Here is a 12,447-nt window from a genome sequence, read left to right as displayed (position 1 = left end):
TAGATTATTGATGACATAATTGTTGCCCAGGAAGTGATGCATTCATTTACGAAAAAACAAGGGAGAGTTAGGTGGATGATGATTTAATTGACTTCGAGAAAGCTTATGATTGACTTAGATGGGAGTTTATCCATGATACTTTATTGAAAGCTCGAATCCCAAGTAAGGTTATTGATATATTAATTCGTAGTTGAAGAGTCATGGCTTCTAGATTTCATGGAATGAGTTGTCATCAGATAAATTTATTCTTTCTAGAGGGGTGAGATAGGATGACTCGTTATTACTATATCTTTTTGTATTATGCATGGAGAGACTCGCCCATGGTATTTAAATGGTTGTGTCGCAAGGCTTATGGAAACTAATTAGATTGAGTAGACAATGCTTACCTCCAATTCATCTATTTTTTCTTGATGATTTAATAATACTAATAATAATAATATCATTATTATTATTATTATTATTTTATGGTGAAAGTTCCCATAGGGCCCAGCTATCCTGTTAAAATTTTATTGATGACAATAAAGGTATAAAATGGAGGGGGACATAAACGGTAACTCCAAAATTACATGAAAAACATGATAAAAAAGGATAAAGCTCACCTATTAAAGATATTACTTCCCATGCATAATGATTTAGAATGTAACTAGAAAGTAATATTACTTCAATATAAGATTCTATGAAAAAGAAAGAATTGTAAATTAGGAGTACTATTCTTTTACATTTATTTAAAACGACCACAAGGTAAATTTAATTTCTCTAATCTAGGGATTCCTCAAAGCTCACCTTGTGCCTGGGAAAACAATTGAAGATTCTGGTGCATATATCCATGATTAAGGAGATAGTCTGCAGCCTGGTTCCCTTCTCTATGAATGTGCGAAATGCGAAAAGACATGACACTCAAACATTTTCTGATGGATTCCAACAAATAACGAATTTGGGAGGAACCTTTATGCCCTTCCTGGATCATTTGCACAACCACCTTAGCATCTATTTCTATCCGTACTTGAGACACATTATACTCAATGCATAAGAGCAAACCGCGATGTAATGTTATTAATTCTGCCTGCAATGAGTTAAGTGGCCCAAAATTTTTAAAAATGTAAAAAATAATAGTACTTGTATGGTCCCTAAGAACTCCTTCTCCAACAGCATTCTGAAAGGCATCTTTGGAGCTACCATCAACATTCAACTTTAGTTCCCCTATCAATGGTTTAGTCCAGTAAATAATTTTTGGTGGTTCATGGCTCTCTTGTTCAAATCGGAAGCCCTAATGTGCAGCAATGTCAAGGTCTCATTTCCATTGCCATTTACATAATAAGTTCCCCTGAAAGGGCTGCCTCAACATTTTCATAATTTGCCATATCACTTTATCAGGATAGATACCAAGAACCAAAAAATTAGTAAAGGAAACAATATCTGAATATGACCAGGTTTAGAATTATCTCCTGAGTAGTACCAAGAATGGAGAACATGTATAACATTTTGAGGATTATGAAAATAGATTTGAAAGAATTTTGCAAAAAAATTCTAAACTTGTTGTGCAACTGGACTTCCCCATAAGACGTGTAATACTGTTTCCTCTAATTGGCAACAAAGACATTTAATGCTAAATGGAAGCCTTTTGTTTTCATCCGTAACTCCACAGGAATCCAATTATGCTCTAGGCGCCATAAGAAAAAAGACACAGTTAGTGGAATGCTCTTATGCCAAATAAACTTACCTAATGGATTTGTAAGTTTTCTTTGGTGAAGTAGTTCCCATGCAATTTTAGTAGTGAATTCCCCATTTGGTGTGAGAGCCTAGTATGCCAAATCCTCCTTGTTGCTGCAAATAAGAATCCACAAGATCTCATCAACAATTATGTCTGGTAATTCAGTTTTGAGCTTATCCACATCCCACTCATTATCATGAAAAAAATAATTAACTTTAATCATGGAATGATGATATGAAGGGAAAGAATTTACCAGAGGCTTGTCACCTAGCCAAGCATCATGCCAGAAGAACAATTCTCCCTTACCTAACCTTCATCGCATTTGCTGCCTAGTTATATCTCGACCATCAATTAGTAACTTCCATGTTGGGGAATCATGCAGCTTAGTAGCAATTGTATGAGGAATTCGCCCAGTGCAAAATTTGACTTGCATATATTGTGCCCACAAGTTTCTGCATGTTAGAAATCTCCACCAAAGCTTTGCTGTAAAAGCCTCAAAAACATCTTTCAAACTACAAATGTCCAGACCACCTTCTGAGCTAGGAAAAGTAATTTTATTCCAAGATGTCCAATGTATTCATTTGCTGTTCGTGGAACCTCCATATAAAAAACTGTTAAAAAGTCTATCTATTTTTTCAATAATGCTCATCAGGGGCTTGAAAACTTGCAGCAGGTATATTAGCAAAGAAGCGAGAACACTCCGCAAAAGTGTGATACGGCCTTCAGGAGAAAGAACTTTATTTTCCCAACTAGTGATCCGCTCACGAATTTTAGTAATGAGTGAGTCAAAAGGCATTACCTTCTTAGAACTTTTGTAAAGAGGTGCACCCAAATATATAATTGGCAAAGTCTATTGAAGAAACCATGTGGTTTGAGAATAATTTGCCTCCTGGAGTTAGGCATATTACGAGTTGTAACAAAACAACTTTTCTAATGGTTTACTCTATCCCAAATCTACTCATATTCTTATAAAAAGCCAAGAATTTTCTCCAAAGCTGATTTGCTTTCATTAGTAAATATCATAATATCATCCGCAAAGGCAAGGTGGTTAATATTCATGGAACGACCGGAATGAAAGTGTAAGGAACCATATTGAGCAAATAAAGAAATGAGGCCTTTAGATAAATATTTAGTAGCCAATGCAAACAATAGAGGTAAGATGGAATCACCTTGTCTTAAGCCTTTCTCCAATTTGAAGTAACCGATCAAATGCCCATTAATTAATAAGGAAAACCAACAATTAGAAATGCACCTCCTGATCATGTCAATCCAATGAGAGTTGAAGCCAAATGTCTCTAAGATTAAGTATAGAAAATCCCAATTCAATCTGTCATAGGCCTTTATCATATCAAGCTTCAAAATCACATTGCCACCTCGAGCTTTGTAGTCGATTTTGCCGACTAACTCCTGAGCTAACATAATATTGTCACTAATTAATTTGCCACTTACAAAGCCACTTTGATTATCCGAAATTAAAGAAGGTAAAACTTTAGCTAACCGGTTCGCCAATAGTTTAGTAATTATTTTATTTAATACAGTACATTAACTTATTGGACGAAAATTGTATAAGTTACCCCCTTGGAAGCGTTGCTCCATTGAAGAAATCTCTCACAGCTGTCAAAAGATCATATGCAATTATATGCCAACATTGCCGGTTAAAAATTGATGAGAAACCATCAGCCCTGCAACACTGTCCTTTTCAATATCAAAAACCGCTGCCTTCAGTTCTGCCATCGTAGGTTCTGCACATAAGACATGATTATCATTATCAGAGATTAAATGAGGAATTAAATCAGTTGGCAGATTCAACCTTCAAAAGATTTGCAAAATAATCTACTGCTGAAGATTCAATCTGCTCCGGTTCCTCAAGAATAATTCCTTCACTGTTCGTAGTTCTGAAAATAAAGTTTTTCACACGTTTTTTTTGCATCCGCATATGAAAGAACCTTGTATTTCGTTCTCCCTTTACCAGCCAACGGACGCCTGATTTTTGCTGCCAATACATATCTTCTATACTTAGCAGGTGGTTAAGCTTAGCATATGATAGTTGTAGGTGCTTCCAGTTTGCAGGTGACTGCTCCTGTTGAAATAACTTTTCACTTTCTTCTGCATGTTTTTCTGCTGCCTTGAGATTACTCAATCGATTTAATATTATTTGCGGAAGCTTCTGTTACTCAGATGGAGACAATTAAGGGTGATCTTGAGGACTTCTGTGCTTGTTCAGAGGAACGGGTAAGTGTGGGGAAATCATCCTTTTAAAGTTCTCAATATGTTTTCAAAGAAAACATTAACAGCTCCATATCATGTTTTGATTTTTCTTTTTTAGAGGATATGAGGAAGTACTTAGGTGTCCCTCTCATACAAGGTCGAAAGAGTGCTCATATGTATAGATACTTGGAAGATAAGGTACGTAGTCGATTGAGTGCATGGAAGGCATTATCTCTTTCCTTTACTGGTAGACTTACTTTAGTCAAATTCGTGCTCACCACTATACCATATTATACAATGCAAACAGTCTTTATTCCGTTTGATGTTTGCAAGAGAATTGAGTTCCTATGTCAGCATTTCCTTTGGAGTGGAGATGCAAGTAATAGGAAGATTCATTTGATTAACTGGGACGAAATGTGCAAGCCTAAGGAAGGAGGTTTGGGTATTCGACGGTTACACTTAATGAATGATGCTTTTATGTTAAAGGTGTGTTGGCAATAATTGCTATAAAGGGCCAAAGGCTTTACGGGTGAAAGTTTTGTATGACAAATATTACTTTAGAGCCTCCGGAAGCTCAGATAGCATACATAGAAGTGGTGCTTCACCACTTCGGAGTTCAATAAGTCGGCTTTGGCAAGAATATAAGAAGCATGTTAGATGGGCAATCGGTGATGGGATGGTTACAAAATTTTGGATGGACATTGGTTAGGAGATTACCCATTGCGGGATGCAGCTCGAATGATGGAGACTGTTGTGAATGAAAATGATTGCGTTAGAGATTATATAATACCGAGCGGAGATTGGGACTTGGCTAACCAAGTGAACTCATTTCCGGAGGACTTAAAACAGATTACAAGTTCAATACCACTTTCTTCATCATTCCACTCAGATGATCCTTACTAGGCTCTTTCTCCATCCAAAAATTTTGCTGTGAGTTCTGCATTTGAAGTTCTAAGAAAGTCAATTAACTCGGACACAGGTACCACTAATGATGAGTGGAATTTAGCATGGAAATGGCAGGGCCCTCAATGTATGTGCATGTTTCTTTTACAATCCCTCCACAATTGGATTCTCACCAACCAGGAGAGAGTGCGGCGCCGTTTGTCGAATGCCATCTGTTCTTAACGCCGATTGGAAGAAGAATCAATCTTGCATTTGTTGCAGGATTGCCCAGTTGCAAGTGCTTTATGGTTTTGACTTCTAACTCAAAATGAACAAAGTCAGCTCTTTTTGCCATCTATGTCTGATTGGCTCTCTGTTAATCTTAGTAACCGCAAGATAATTGTGTATGGGGTACCTTGGAAAATTATATTTAGTATTGCATGTGGGTACTTGTGGAAACGGAGGAACTCATTGATCTTTGAAGACCAATTAATACTTGTAGAGGAGCGTTTAAGTACGGTTAAAAGCATGGCGATTGCGATTCTTAATTCCATAGTTATTCCGTCAATGCATGGTGGGACATTTAGTAGAAGAGAAGAAATCCTAGAGGGTTGGTGATCACCACCAACGGGATGGGTTGTTGTGAATTCAAATAGAGCTTATCGAGGTACAATAAAGAGAGTTACTGTAGAGGGAGTAATTAGAGACTTTGTAGGCACATGGCTTGGTGGTTATACATGCAATTTGGGTAAATGTACCGCATACCGAGCGAAATTGTAAGGAATATATTGTGGACTTCATTTAGCACGGGAGTTGGGATTTCACAAGATCAAAATACAAATTGATAACAAGATGGTGGTACAAGCAATTACCTCCTCATCTTCTCACTCACGTTCTAATTCGGACTTGATTCTAGTAATGAGAGAGCTTCTGTATCGATGATGGGAAGTCAATACATGTCACGTCTATCGAGAAGGCAATAAGCTAGCTGATTTCATGGCTAACAAAGATTATGAGGTCGATGATGAATTTCAATTGAATGATAACCCTCTAGTATAAACCACAAATTTGTTGTCGTAGGATATGTTCGAATTTGCTGCCCTCGCATCATTGGATTATAAAAGTATTTCCCCTGAAAAAACCAAAGGCTTTTTACCAAGTAGTGGCTTCTTTTCTTTCCTCCCTTTTTACACTAAAGCAGCAGCAAAAGCAGATAGACTATCGCTACTTTTGGCGGTGAGCAGCCTACCACTTGAAAACATGGCTGCTTCAAAGATGCTTATCCCCTCTCTCACCAAGTTCCGCCCGCTAACATGCGCCGCAGCGGCCTTTTACCCAACGCGGCTGGTACCTCACCCACCTGACCTCGTGAAGTGGGTCAAGAGGGAAGGTGGGTTCGTGCACGAGGCTGTGAAGATTGCGCAGGACACCACCTTGAGCCTAGGCCTTGTAGCTTCTGGAGAAATCCCCAAAGGCTCTGATCTTATCGTCCTCCCTGATCACGCCCCCTTGAAGTTTCAATCAGACGAACAAAATGGGGCTGACTCTGTCTTGCTCCATTTGTCTCACCAAGTTCCTGGTATGGGTTTTCTTTTCTCATCTTTTGGACTCTAATATTCATTGGTTTGTATGTTGTGTTTTAAATGTTTGATTTTAGTCCAAAAAATAAGTATATAGGTGAGTTTATTTTTGGCGCTTTACAACGTAGAAACTGCTTAATTCATTTATGCTCCTTGTAGATTTGAATTTGAGTGATTCTGGTGTCGCCTTGTGGGTTTTCTTGAATTGGGTGACTGATCATTCGAAAAGCCTAAGCTTATACGAAAGGGCCCAACTATTATGTTTAAGTTCTAACAGGTTCGATAATTTCAATTAGCTTAAATGTGGAAGTTCAATTGTGATTGCTCTATCTTATCATGAAGTTTTCTTCATGGCACTGGAATGCTTCCGTTAACACTGTGCCTTTGATCGTGCCAAACTGCTCCGGAGATGAATGAATTAATTTAATGAGCTGACAGGGAGGAGATTATGATTCTTCATATGGTTAAATTCTAAATGCTCTAGGACTGTCAAGTTACTTTATACTGAAACTCTAGAGCCTGTTGTGTTAACCTGGTAAACCTGAAATTAGAGTGAAACGGAAGTATCTTTTAGTAAGCTAGTAAGCCTAGTATGATAATGGCAACATAGGCCAATGGCAGTCCATAGTTTCCTACATAGGAGTAATGTGAATGATGTGGGAAGAGTTGCCTTAAGGAATAGACCATGGAGAGTTAGTAGAGGGAAGCGCATCTTGCTCATTGTTCTATGAGTGCACTCTCAACCCATCAACCCCTTCCTTAAGTAAGTGGCATCGAGTATGATTGAGGTCATGAGAGGATTAATTATCCACATAGAGGGGGAAAGAGGAATAGGCAACACAAGATGAATATATGATCATGTTCCCTATATAATTACCCCCCTCCAGTGGATGAAGTATCATCTGTCTAAGAGTACAAGAGTACATGACTATGCTAATGGAAGCCTTGTCCCTTTTGACGAACTTCATGCACTTTCCTAGAAGAAAAAGGTCCAAAGTGTTTCTATAAGTATCTTATATATGCTGATTGTGTGTTATGTATATTTTTTGCTTCTATGCTATGTCCAACATCAAATTGATTCTCACAGTTTCCATCTACAGCAAACAAAGATGGTGGTTTTCTGGCCGTTGTTATCTGTTACCATGTTGACATACTTAAAATTTCTTCAACTGTAAGGACATTTTGGACTTCTTGAAAAATATTACTTGAATAGGCTACTTGCTTGTCTTAGGTTTAAAACTTTGTGTAATGTACTAGGCTTGTAATAAATTAGTAGGACCAGAGAATTCAACATGTAGAAGTGCACTTCATAGTTTTTTTATTTATGCTCTTTTAGGTCTCTGATATACTCTTTAAAAAACTAAATATTTTCAAGACATCTAATAAAAAGCTAGGTTGAGGTTAGTAATAAAAGGTGCTACAACAAACTGAGTCTGTTTCTACATATTATGCCCTATTTAAAGACAATATCTTCAGTAAACTCTGTAAAATTGAAATAATTTTTATTGTTTCCCCCATCTACTATATGTTCTTCTTCTCTTTCTCTTGATATCATCTGTTAAATTACATCATCTCAAAGGGGCATTTGTAAACATGTTTCCCTCATTTGTTTGTAAAGGGTGGATCCCTGCCTTTTCTCTTACACATACATTCCTAATCTTATCCATTTGAAAACCCATGGATGCAGTGTAGCATTGGCATGTTTTTCACGTTCACTTTTTAAGATGGATTAGAAAAAATCAAAATCTGCAGAAAATAAATTTGGAAATAAATAGAATTATGTAAAAAAAATCCTTCAAGATTATAACACGTGATAAAATTTTATGGGGTTGTGTTGTGCATCAACTAGAACTGATCTAGTATTCCAGGAGCCAATGCAAATATAGCTAGATTGTAAGGTGGCCTACTTTGCCATATCTTTGGATAATTTGAGGGTCAAAATCAAATTAGAAGTAAAAAGAAGAGAATTTGATGAATCCATTGCTGGTTCCTCCCTCCTTCACCTGTTTAGTGAACATTCCTTTCTTGTTTGTTTAATCAGAGATTGGTATCAGTTTCTTGATAGCACCAAACACTACTCTGGTTTTATTGAGTGGTATCATGGAAATTTTCTGTATTCATATAGGTTGATAACTACCAACTTTTGTAAATTGGGCTGTTTAGAGTTTTAAATTGGACTCTGTGGGAGCATGTGACAGAGGAACTATGGGCCATGAAGTTGGGTCTAAAGCTTCTGCAAGAAAGAGCGAAGGTTGGATCCTTCTGGTGGCCGTACATCAGCAATCTTCCTGAAACTTACAGTGTACCCATCTTCTTTACTGGAGAGGATATAAAGAACTTGCAATATGCTCCCCTGCTTTACCAGGTATATATTTTCATTATTTAACTTATTGGGAAGGCAATATCTTCTTTTTCTTGTGTGAATGAAATTTCTTTGACCCAAGTTGTGGGAAGCCAGTATGACTGGTTAAAAAAAAGATGGAAGCCAGAATCTTTGCCTACACAAAAGGTTTGACAGATCAAATTATGGGCTGTCTTGAAATTTAGATTTGAAACCATGGTCAATGTTAACATTCATTTGGCCCATTTTGGGTGTACATTCCCTTGTTTTTGTTTGTAAATTTCATTGATTTCTGCAGTTAGCTTTGAAGTTAATTGTGATTTTCTTCCCCAACCAGGTCAATAAAAGGTGCCGTTTTCTTCTGGAGTTTGAGCAAGAAGTAAAAAATGCTCTTAAGGATCTGAAATTAAGCGAACACCCTTTTGGTGGCCAAGATGTTGATGCATCCTCCCTTGGATGGGCAATGTCAGCAGTCTCATCCAGAGCATTTCGATTGTATGGGAAAAAGCTTCCTGATGGAAGCCGCAGTGATATCCCAATGATGCTTCCTCTGATTGATATGTGCAACCATAGCTTCAATCCAAATGCCCAAATTGTGCAAGAACAAGATGTTGGGAATTCAAAGATGCTAATAAAGGCAGGTTTATGTAAATGGTTTTAGTACCTTTCAATCAGTTTTAATTTGATGAAAAGCTGAATTGCTCAGAGTTTTGCTCATACATCTCACTTTCTCTCATACCAGGTTGTAGCTGAAAAGGATATCAAACAAAATGATCCTTTACTTCTCCATTATGGCTGTCTAAGCAATGACTTTTTCCTATTGGATTATGGATTTGTTATGCCGTCAAATCCGTATGACTATATTGAGCTTAAATATGACGGAGCTCTTATGGATGCTGCAAGTATGGCTGCTGGCGTTTCTTCACCCAATTTCTCTGCACCAGCTCCATGGCAGCGACAAGTTCTGTCTCAGCTTAAGTTAGATGGAGAAGCTTCAAATCTAAAGGTTATTTCTTTCCTTCATGTTATTTTAAATAGTTATTGTCTTTTGAATGGTCAATATCATAATACCTGCTAATACGAAACAGTTTATGATTTGTAACAGATCATTTTTCAAATTTAAGTTTCACTTATAAATGCTATTACTAAGAATTCTAAAATGTTCAAAAGTTGACCACCTTGTTACACTATGATTTTGTCTGTTTCACATTGTTGACATGGGAGAACCCTTCCTCTCTTTGCTTCTATTTAAAAAAAATTGGAGTAAGACTGCCTTGATAAGGTATGGAAGAAGGAAAAAGATTTGGCTTGCAGAAAGATTAATCTTTAATATTGCAGAAAGATGAAGAAAACTGCCCTTTTTCCTGGGAGGTAAATCCCCTAAAGTTATGCTTTCAATTGGTCCTTTCAGTTTCATGTCCTAAGTTGTACCAAACTCAGCTAACAGTTAATTTTAGTGTTATTTTAAATGATTTTGGTCAATTCTAATATTTATTGCCCTTTTGTTTGTTCCTAATAGGTAATCATAGGAGGCCCCGAATTGGTAGAGGGACGTTTATTGTCTGCTTTAAGAGTTATACTATCAAATGACATGGAATTGGTGCAGAGGTATGATTTGAACGTTCTAAAATCTTTATCAGCTGAAGCTCCCCTTGGATTTGCAAATGAAGTAGCTGTTTTTCGCACCATTATTGCACTCTGTGTGATTGCACTGGGACACTTCCCCACAAAGATAATGGATGATGAGTCTCAAATGGAACAAGGTGTTCCCGTTTCAACTGAGTTGGCGATACAATTCCGGATACAGAAGAAATCCGTGATTATAGATGTCATGAGAGATCTCACAAAGAGGGTGAAGCTTCTGTCATCGAAGGAGACCACCACTGCTTAAGGCTAATTTTTTATGATATAGAGTCATTCAACTTCAGTTTGTTCGATCTGACACTTGTTCTGGTTTTGCTATCTTTGTTGTTATAACCCGTATATATTTAATATTTTTTGTAGGATTTCCTGTTGGTTTCAGTAATTTAACTTTTTACATCTATGAAAAATTTTGACTGCTTTTACCTGCTGGTGAAATTTGGTGTATCCATTTTATGCTTTATAGCGTAATCCTGGTGTTATCCCTGTTGTTCTGCCATCTTTTCAGGCGATATATGCTTAAAAAGCTCAGACAAAAAAAAAAAAAAAAAAACAGGGTTAAAAGCTGTCTTTCAAATATGATTTGAGCCTTTAATTCTAAGATTTCTTTCGTAATATAAGGCCTAAACTTGGTCTGTTCAAGAAATAGTTGAGGTATAGAAGAGACTGGGAGCCAAAAACAGAGAGGTGATATGCTATAAATAAACCAACGACGGAAACAGAGGGAGCTGGTTCAATCCATACAAGATAGAGTCCTATAAGATAGTAATAGAGGCAAAAATTATTATGAACAGGGAAGAAGAAGGAGAAAAGGTTCTCTCCATAAACATACAGAAGGATATCTACAACAGATAGAACAAAGGTCCAGAAACTGGCGGGGACTAAAGCCTCTGAAACAAGGTCGTTTCTGTTCCTAAAAACCTGCCGCCAAGAGAGCAACCCTTTCTCCTTCTTCTCTTCTACAGATGATGTACGATGTATGATGTAACATGGTAGTTTCTATAAATTCCCAACTGATATGGGTCTTTCAGCTAATCCCAGAGGGGAGCGGGACCGTTGCCGGGTGATCTCACGGAGCACTCGTCTCATATCTGCCTGCCGCAGCGATGGATGCTTGATCTTCTCAAACTCTTGCTTTATCTTCATGACTTGGCTATGAATCGGAACACCTTTGTATCCAGCCTCATCTCTTATAGCTGAGATGTTGTTGCTGCTACTGTTCTCGTAGCTGCTGCTGATCTTCTTTTGCTCCATTCCCAAGCTCTAAAACAAAGCCCACACCCTCTGTTTTAGATTGCAAGCTGCAACTGCTTCACGCCCAAGGCCTTGCATACCTGTTTTTGGGAGAGTTTTATAGGGTTTATATATGGTGTGAATAAAGAAAAAGACATGATTTCTTCATGAATAGTGAGAAAATAAAGCTGGTGGGCTAGGGCCATGTAGCTTTCTCCAATTGTATTTATTTTAAAAGGACTCATTTGAAAGCTTAATTTTTCTGTACTAAAGACTGCCCCTTAAGTTGGATTTGTCTTCTCTATTTTTCCTCTTTCAAAAATTTGTGTGAAGTGCCCAACTGCTTCTTGACACTTGTTACGGAGGAATTTCTTATTTGACCGGTATCTAATATTCAACTTATAGAAAATTAGTGTGTATGCAAACTCAGGTTAATGCTACAATGACCTCCTTTGGACTTGATCAACTCTTAAGGAAAACAGAAGAATCATGGGAGTTCTGAGGAAAGTTATTATACCAAATATTATGTAGAAGTTTCTTGGTCAACTTGGAAACAACAAGGAAATTGATGATTTCTTTTTATTATTATTTTTGAAAAAGATATTATTATTATTATTATTATTAAACCTAATGTTTAAGTGCTATTTATCTCATTGCAATTGTGAATATGGTCAAAAAGGGTGAAATGAATTAGTAATTCTTACCTTGCAAAGAAAATGTTAGTGAATTGTGGGGGTTAATTGTGTGGGCATTAATGTAAAATGGACTATGGATCACATCTTGGCATATTGCCCATTTTACCATTGTTTGGTTGATGTCTACACACCTTGTAAAAAGGTAACCTACTTGCA

At 37.1% G+C, this 12,447-nt stretch overlaps 2 protein-coding genes across 4 annotated transcripts; one reads left to right on the top strand and one right to left on the bottom strand.

The window, feature by feature from the left end:
• Window positions 1-5,752: 5,752 nt before the first annotated feature.
• Window positions 5,753-10,801, top strand: LOC18609869 (Rubisco methyltransferase family protein). 3 transcript variants are annotated; one of them, XM_088803755.1, is made up of 7 exons: window positions 5,753-6,380; window positions 6,541-6,658; window positions 7,469-7,552; window positions 8,545-8,746; window positions 9,060-9,359; window positions 9,465-9,728; window positions 10,242-10,801. In XM_088803755.1, exons 1-7 carry the CDS (start codon window positions 5,885-5,887, stop codon window positions 10,611-10,613), a joined length of 1,836 nt encoding a protein of 611 aa, XP_088659881.1. In that variant the 5' UTR covers window positions 5,753-5,884; the 3' UTR covers window positions 10,614-10,801. The 3 variants fall into 3 exon arrangements, with proteins under 3 accessions (XP_088659881.1, XP_017971744.2, XP_007045259.3); XM_018116255.2 differs by lacking the exon at window positions 7,469-7,552 and having other exon boundaries at window positions 5,757-6,380; XM_007045197.3 differs by lacking the exons at window positions 6,541-6,658; window positions 7,469-7,552 and having other exon boundaries at window positions 5,777-6,380; window positions 8,580-8,746.
• Window positions 10,802-11,030: 229 nt separating this feature from the next.
• Window positions 11,031-11,799, bottom strand: LOC18609868 (uncharacterized). The gene has a single exon (XM_007045194.3). It carries the CDS (start codon window positions 11,615-11,617, stop codon window positions 11,363-11,365), a length of 255 nt encoding a protein of 84 aa, XP_007045256.1. The 5' UTR covers window positions 11,618-11,799; the 3' UTR covers window positions 11,031-11,362.
• Window positions 11,800-12,447: the final 648 nt, after the last annotated feature.

The sequence above is a fragment of the Theobroma cacao genome, chromosome 2 (genome assembly GCF_053813885.1).
Source record: "Theobroma cacao isolate CCN51 chromosome 2, ASM5381388v1, whole genome shotgun sequence".
NCBI classification, from domain to species: domain Eukaryota; kingdom Viridiplantae; phylum Streptophyta; class Magnoliopsida; order Malvales; family Malvaceae; genus Theobroma; species Theobroma cacao.
This window is presented reverse-complemented; position numbering and strand designations above follow the sequence as displayed.

What these genes read in the sequence shown, in the direction of transcription:
- LOC18609868 (XM_007045194.3), bottom strand. Translation starts at nt 11,617, where the DNA reads ATGGAGCAAAAGAAGATCAGCAGCAGCTACGAGAACAGTAGCAGCAAC.
- LOC18609869 (XM_088803755.1), top strand. Translation starts at nt 5,885, where the DNA reads ATGTTCGAATTTGCTGCCCTCGCATCATTGGATTATAAAAGTATTTCC. An exon ending in TTTGTCTCACCAAGTTCCTG is followed by an intron (nt 6,381 to 6,540) that starts GTATGGGTTTTC and finishes TGCTCCTTGTAG; the next exon opens with ATTTGAATTTGAGTGATTCT. An exon ending in ATTCAAAGATGCTAATAAAG is followed by an intron (nt 9,360 to 9,464) that starts GCAGGTTTATGT and finishes CTCTCATACCAG; the next exon opens with GTTGTAGCTGAAAAGGATAT.